The 7,348-nt window shown below is 42.4% G+C and overlaps 1 protein-coding gene across 1 annotated transcript in view; it reads right to left on the reverse strand.

The window, feature by feature from the left end:
• Window positions 1-4,661: 4,661 nt before the first annotated feature.
• Window positions 4,662-7,348, reverse strand: part of CRLF3 (cytokine receptor-like factor 3) — an 11,429-nt gene continuing 8,742 nt past the window's right edge. Inside the window, exons 7-8 of the mRNA XM_009880243.1 lie at window positions 5,301-5,413; window positions 4,662-4,971 (exon numbers count right to left, since the gene is read on the reverse strand). Of these exons, the coding sequence (XP_009878545.1) occupies window positions 4,718-4,971; window positions 5,301-5,413 (367 nt within the window). The 3' untranslated portion in view covers window positions 4,662-4,717. The remainder of the gene's footprint in view (window positions 4,972-5,300; window positions 5,414-7,348) is intronic.

A 7,348-nucleotide genomic window follows, 5' to 3' on the forward strand; every position in this document is an offset into this window, starting at 1 on the left:
GCAGTACCTTGTATAAACTTTCTCTTCTGCATGTCTTTTAAAATTTGGATACACGTTCTTCCTTTGCCAGATTGTTACAAAGGCAGCTAAGTTTATGTCCAGTCTTTTTGTTATATTTAAGGTGTCTCCGTAAGTTAGCAGGTTTTTAGCTGGCTTATAAGAACTTTTCATTCTCCTTTCTTGGAGGTACAACTGAATATCTGAGATACCTGTAAGCTGTGTATTACTGTTTAGAACTGTAATTTATATAACTGAAAACGAAACATATCACTTGTGATGTGTCAGTTATAAAAACAAGACTTGTTTTTTTACATGCGAGTGGTTAATGTTTCAAACGGATTTTACAAAATACTTAGTTTCAGGAAAGTTTAAATCGGTATCAGTTTAAAATAGTGCATCTCTGGGACTGTAGAGGATGGATACCGCAAGTACTGCGGGACAGAGCGAGTAAGGAATTGCACTGCTTGGCCGAATAGTGACTGTTGATTAGCAGACACTGAAAACCTTTTTCCATGTTAAAAATAATTCCGATACTAAAATGCAGGCCATGACAGCGAGATTCTGTAAACTTGACTTCAGACTGCAGTTGTCTAGTATGCTTTTGTCACTAAAATTGGTGGGGTTCTTCTAATCCAGCCTTTAAGATGTTCATGGCAGATTTTTATGATGTTTTGTATTTGGTGAAGCCCAAGTTGGAACCTAACATATGACTTGAATATTAAATTCAGTGCATTAAATACTATACACAAAATTGTTAGATGCATTTAAGTTGTTAACCTTAAGCGTATGTTGCTTTGACTGTGTCTTGAATGTAGTCCTTGAGCTTTTTGGGGTGGGGTAAAGGTTCACTGCCTGGAATGAAGCAGTTGCAAATAATTTGAGCCCTTCCGATCACTTCGCTAATCACCAAAACAAAACCCCCAAACCATACAACCCACCCCAACCCAGCAATTTGATTTTACCTTTGAGAATGCAGGAGCCATTCTGTTTGGACGATTTTGACAATATTATTCAAAGTTCAACGTTTCCTAATTCACAGAACAGTTTGGTGCCATCATCAACCAGTGCTTGAATGAGGGTGTTCCCACTGGACCAGATCCCGGCCATAAACTGGATCCTGCATGGTTTCACAGCCAACAACAAGAGCTTTCAAGTAAGTAGGTAAGTCCTTCTCCCGAGACTGGTGTCTGCTGTTAAGCTGCTTGGTTTGAGACTGAAGGTGCGCTCTTTGAGCACCATACACAGCATCTTATCATGAGGGTTCTTCATATGAATGGTGTAATTATGGGAAAAAGCTACCCTGTCAGCAGCCTTATTTACTGGTTTCACAAGTTATCTTCCCTTTAAAAAGGGAACAAAGAAATGGAACAGGCTGCAGGTAAAACAGAACTAAAGGAATAAAGTAAAACTGAGTTAGTTCAACAGGGACTTTATTTGCAGGGGATTAAATACCTTTGCTTCTTGCTCAGTAGTTTCTGGCCACCACTACTATGTGTAAGAGTTGCACCGTTTAATGCAACTGTAAGGAGCTGGGAACAGTAAATTAGAGACAAATCAGCTGTCATAGAAAATTGAGGAAAATAGTTTACAGATGCTGTAACTAACTTTTAAAAAAGAAGGAAAACTAGATACCAGTTAGTACCTGAACTTCACTGGGAAATGCAGGTGAACAAGTGAGAAACCTGAAAAAATATAGTTTGGGACTTCTGAGGGATAGAAGATGAAAATAATAAAAGGCAGAAGCTCTTCAAGATGGCTGCAGTGCTATGGAACACACTTTTATGTTCTTGTTAGAAGAATGCAGTGATGATCAGCTTTATGTCCCAATAAATAACTTACTAGACCACACAGAGTTGAGGGATAAAACTTTATTTAAAAAAAAAAATTCAAATTTCACTTGACACCTAAGTCTTAGTTGAGGTAAGTGAATGTACTAGCTTAAGAAAACGACTTTGAGGATTGGATTTCATAAGCAGGTAACACTCCGTTGCTCGAAGGCTCCAATACCTACAGGTGAAACACTGTACAGGAACTGTCAAGTTTTCTGTGTAGCTGTACTCTGCTGTGGAAGAACAGAATTTCAACCTTTTTAATTCAAGCCTCTTCTGACTCTGCATGCTTTATTACTTAATTACTCAGGGCAAGAGACCTGAGACTCTTCACCCCTCCCAGGTTTCAAAGGTGCAGCTCTAGAATGGCTGAACAGTACCTAGTTTGCAATCTGGACAGGCTTATGCTGAGTTAAAAAAAATAACCACAACAAAACCAAAAACATCGGCAATCTGCTCTTGTTCCACATATAGCTAAAGACTGAAGTCAGAAAAACCTATTTCTTCTGTTGCCACCCTGGGCTCTCGCAGGGGGCAGCAGGGGCCTCCGTGGCCCTTCACAGTCACCCTCAGCTGCTTTGAACAATCCCACAGGGCATCACCATCTCTGGAAGTACCTGAATTCAAGGCTTAAGCTTTATTTTCTAATATGCAAGTAAATATTCTGCAGAATCAATAGTCTGACCAGCCCCTCCAAAAGCAGATGAGAAGGTACCTGACCCGTTGGTACCTCGGAAGTGCAGATATTCACCATTTTAGTTTCCATATGGTAAAAGTACAAAGTTACAAGTAGTACCTCACACCTGAAGCATGTAAGTAAAATTACCCACACTGTGAAGTGGAGCAAGATTTTAAGTCTGCTGCTAGCTGGAGCACCAGCCTGGTACTGCTCCATCATCGCTGAACCTGCCTGCCTATAGCAAAAGAAACATTTAAAAGGTACTGAAAATAGTCTTCACAGGATAATTCAAAGGAACACTGAAAGGACAGGATAAGCTGGTATTCTTACTCCCTGACAGTGAAATGGTTAAGCTTGAAAAACAGAATACTGCAGGCTTTTTTGTTGCTAACACTGGATAACCTTACCTGCAGGTGTCCTGTCTTCCTCACTTCATCTCTCACAGTAAATTCCAACTGCCTGCAAGTTCTTTGCATCCATCTAAATCTGCTCACAATTTTTTTTTTTCTTATAAGCGTTTCTTTTTTTTAATAAATAGCAATTGCCATTCTCCTCTTCTGAAATACATGCACCCCTACTACAGATGTTTGGAGGAAAAAACCGCACATGGGATGACTAATCTTTTTGTACTGACAACATGAGTGTGGGGTATATTAATCTAATGTAAATTAAGCTTTTTATGCTAGCGCAGAGGGCTAACGTAGCACACTGACACTGAAGTAAAAAGGGCAGAATGATTGTCTAGGTTTTATAAAAATATTACTATTCTAACATGCTAAAATATTTAATTTTAATTGAACTTGAGGTAAGAAGGTCCCTTTTAAGGCCCTCAGTGAGCATTACTTTTTAAAATATTCTGTAAATCCAGTAGCATTGCAATCTTTTGACCAGGAATAGGCTCTCTTTGATAAGCTCATGCTAAATCTTAGTTGCTCCTTAGGGGAAATAGCGGTAACTTTTTAATATCTTCTGAATTGAAAGTCAATTGGTTCATAATAATATCTTATCCCATCCTACTACCTGGAGAACAGTAGAGAACCACCATCTGCTCTGCTCTGAGTGCCACAGGTTACAGCTGCCAGCGGGGTCTGCCTTCAGCCCCTGCCCAAAGCCCATCTCGGGTACGTCCCACAGCGGGTCCCCAGCAGCAGTCCCAGCTTGCCCAGGTGGCCTCCTCCATCCCCAGTGCTCAGACCACAAACCTGCACTATTGCACGTGAACAGGCAGTGCTCGGGGATCTCCAGGGATCCTGCACATCAGAACAGCCCTTCCCTTGTCTCTGCCAGACCTAAAGGAGGTTGTCCCTAAGCCTCAGAGGGGCTCTGTGAGGAATCACAGCTGCTATCTGCACGTCGTGCCTAAGTACTAAATTGCTAAGACTTGCTCTGACCCCGGCTACAGGGTAAACTGTAACTAGGGAAGACACTCAGAGCGGGTGAGGATAACGGTCCTACTCTAGGCATTGGTCTAGTTTGAGGCGAGCATCCATGTTAAGTGGATGTAAGCATCACCATGCAACTACTCTAGAAAATATATTCCAAGTGACAACACAGAAAGCAGTTTAAGAAAATATCTGGAAATAAGGCACTTAAGTGAGACATTAACAGACTGGCTACATATTTTAACAGACATTATGGCTCAGACATCCTTGCTCTGGAGGAATGACCAGTACCGTGCATGGAAGAAAGGGCTGTTGCATGCAGAACCCACTATCCGTTCATACTACTAAGGCAGCATTGTGTACAAGGAAGCATAGCAGGACATCACTGCTCTAAGTACTTTGCTCTTTTTGAGTGGTATAAATAAAACTTTGGTCCATTACCACGCCTCTACCCCCCAAAATGTTTACAGGCTTATTTCACAGAGCAGCAGCATTAAGCAAAGTTAATTCTACACAACACGCGTACCCTGAGACTAGAGTACAATGAATACTGACAAAAATCAAGTCTGGAGGAAAAAAAGGGAAAGGTCTTTTGGACTGCTTAAGTTAATCTGCCTACAAAAATGCCTGTTTCTAACTTTTTCCAGAGTAACAAATCCAATGTTTCACAATTATTCTTTGAAATGAATCCAGTAGGAAGTACAATATAGTGGAGTTCAAGTAGCATAAAGACAGGTTTTTGTTAACAGATTGTTGATGTTAAACAGCTGGAAACACAGGTTTAACATTACACTTTACAGCAAGAACAAAAGTCCCTTCCCTCACTGCTAAAACACCAAAACTTTCCAGCCCGGGTACGAAAATGAACAGCCAAAATACAAAGAGACGCAGCACTGATCAAGTACCCAGTCAAAGACCACTTCTCTGTTGTTAGAGCTAATGGTGACTCTAAGCTTGAAGTTTCCTCCCTCGTTGCTGGAAGGCCCTAATTGCACAACTTCCATGTCAAACGTCACAGTCGATCCAGAAGTAACAGCAGGCAGTTGGTTTGTCATCTCTTTGCCATTTACAAATACTGCCCCTGAAACAGTCACAATAACACGTTATTTCTCACTTGCTGTACACACTAACATGCAATACCGCAATACTACGCTAACAAGCAACCCCGCCACATTCCTTTTTGTCACACCAAACAGGTTGCAGTAACTGCAAGCAGAAAAACAAGATCTGTGATCTCACCGAAGATTTTAACTACACAAACAGCGTGTACATAAAGTGTGGATGAAGTTGTTCGTATGTGATCGTGGGATATAAAGAACCAGGCTATAGGGTTTGGGAAAGAGGGAGAAAAAAAAAGAAAAAAAAAAAAAAGAGTCACATTCTTCAATTATGTATGTGATTCAGACTCACCGTTTGTGCTAACGCACACAGCTTTATCCCGCTGCAAAGAATCACAGCCGTTCTGCTGCTCCACACACACTCCCAGGCTGTCTCGCCTGTCTGGCTGTCCCACGGTTTCAATTCTACCAAGCAAAAAGTTAAGTCAAACCCTGAGGCTTTGAATCAAAACATAGAATGAAATCCAGACAGTGCTACCCTGCCACACCAGACCCCTCTACTGTGCTCCAGGGCTGCCAACAAATTCATCCAACCTTTTGGGGAGATCGCTGTTGAATGACCAGGAGTCTGACCAGCTTTCCCAACAGCTCCACTGCCCAACACACTATTAATCTGCACAAAACATGAGTCTGCTTCCTGCAAACTGTCATTGCTATTGAACAGAATTCCCCACTGCCACAGCTTAGAGTCTTTTGAAATGATTTCTGGTTGTCTGAAACAACCAGTATGTGCAAAACTACAATCTACAATCATCCATACCAGATTACTGGTCAACGTCACGTACTGTGGCAAGACGGCTGTAGTTTCAGCACGCATTTAATACGCAGTTTTTTGAGGCCTGCCGTATTCTGCTGAAAAGGGTTGGGGGTGGAGGGGTGACGTGTTTTGGTGGTGGTGGGTTGTTGGGCTTGAGGGAGTATGTGGGGGTTCTGTTTGATTTGTTTCTTTACTAAATCAGCTTGGAGGAAATGGCTATTAAAAAAAATGCCTAGAAGGGCATTTACAAGTCTGGCTTCTGCTCAGCTGCATTTAGGATTTTGCTCCTGGGAAAGAATCTCTGAAGAAAAAGCAAACGTGTTGCGCAAAGGCCCTGGGATGCAGTTCCCTGTGGGCCCAAGCGGCTGAGTGAGGCTGTGCAGGTCGTACACTGAAGGGCGCATCTGTCTTTGAGTCCTTTCTCTTGTACTACCGTCTCTCAGAGGCGCTAAATCATACTTTAGAGAGAGGCTGAGCGACTCGGGAAACTCAGACGGTCTTTTCTAAAAGTAAACCAGCAGTTATTTTCATAACAGCTTGAGAGAATGAGCAGCACAGATATGTGGTTGTTGCCAAACAACAGAAAAACTTCAGCAGAAGCTTTTAAGAACTGGAAATTAAACTGGGCAGTAGCGTGGCACACAATGGGTTAACTCTTTCAAGACAAACAGGGAAGATAAAATTGGAACCATGTTTTACTTTTGCACTCCATTAGGTTTCTCACTCCCCTGGGAATGTCACTAAGATAGCAAAGGCCTTGTACTGTAGAGCAAAGCAAAATAAATTAATATTTAAATATCCCAGAAGCTTTTAATTTGGAAGCGATCCACCATGTTTTCCCAAAACAACTTCAAATGAGATTTCAAGTTCACTTTGGTACTCTGCTCTAGATTTTAAACTCTGCCTGCGTTACTAGTGAAGCTTTATAAACAACTACTTATCTGCAAACTCGAGAGGTGAAGCCTTTGCGCTTTGGTAACATTAATTCATTCCATCCCCAGTTAAGGGAGAAATAAGTGTCGGAAATAAGTGTTTGTACAGTCACCAAAAAAGCATAATTATAAATCCATTCAAAGGTAGGAATTCTATCAAGTCAACCTGTACCCACACTTCCTTGCTCGTTTATATAGACCCTTTTCTGCAGAGCACTGTCAAGGTAACCTGGACCAGCGGCAGTAGGAAGAAAAAAAACCAACCAAACAACAAACAAGTAAGAGGGCAGCGAATCCTCTGAGAGAGGAGCAATGGTACACCCGGAGCGGGAGCATTGACACAGGAGTCAGTCCAGGACCAGCTGAACACCTGAGGTTCAGCGCTCTCAGTGGCATCCACGCCAAATCCAGGCTGAGGCCGCATTTTTCACCATGCCCTCCCGTACCCATCGCACCCAGGCTGCCCAGCATCAGGGCACCCTCCCACACTGGTGCCCTGGCTCCAGGGGAGCAGACTGGGCTGCACGTTAACACAAAGGAGGGAAGAACCCAACAAACCTTCCTTACACCATAACGAGGAAGCACAACCCGAGCGCCCAAGACAACAGCCAACCTATAATTGTACAGTGGCTTTCCTGCTCTCGATTGCAC

The sequence above is a fragment of the Charadrius vociferus genome, unplaced genomic scaffold, assembly GCF_000708025.1.
Source record: "Charadrius vociferus isolate BGI_N301 unplaced genomic scaffold, ASM70802v2 scaffold662, whole genome shotgun sequence".
Taxonomy (NCBI): domain Eukaryota; kingdom Metazoa; phylum Chordata; class Aves; order Charadriiformes; family Charadriidae; genus Charadrius; species Charadrius vociferus.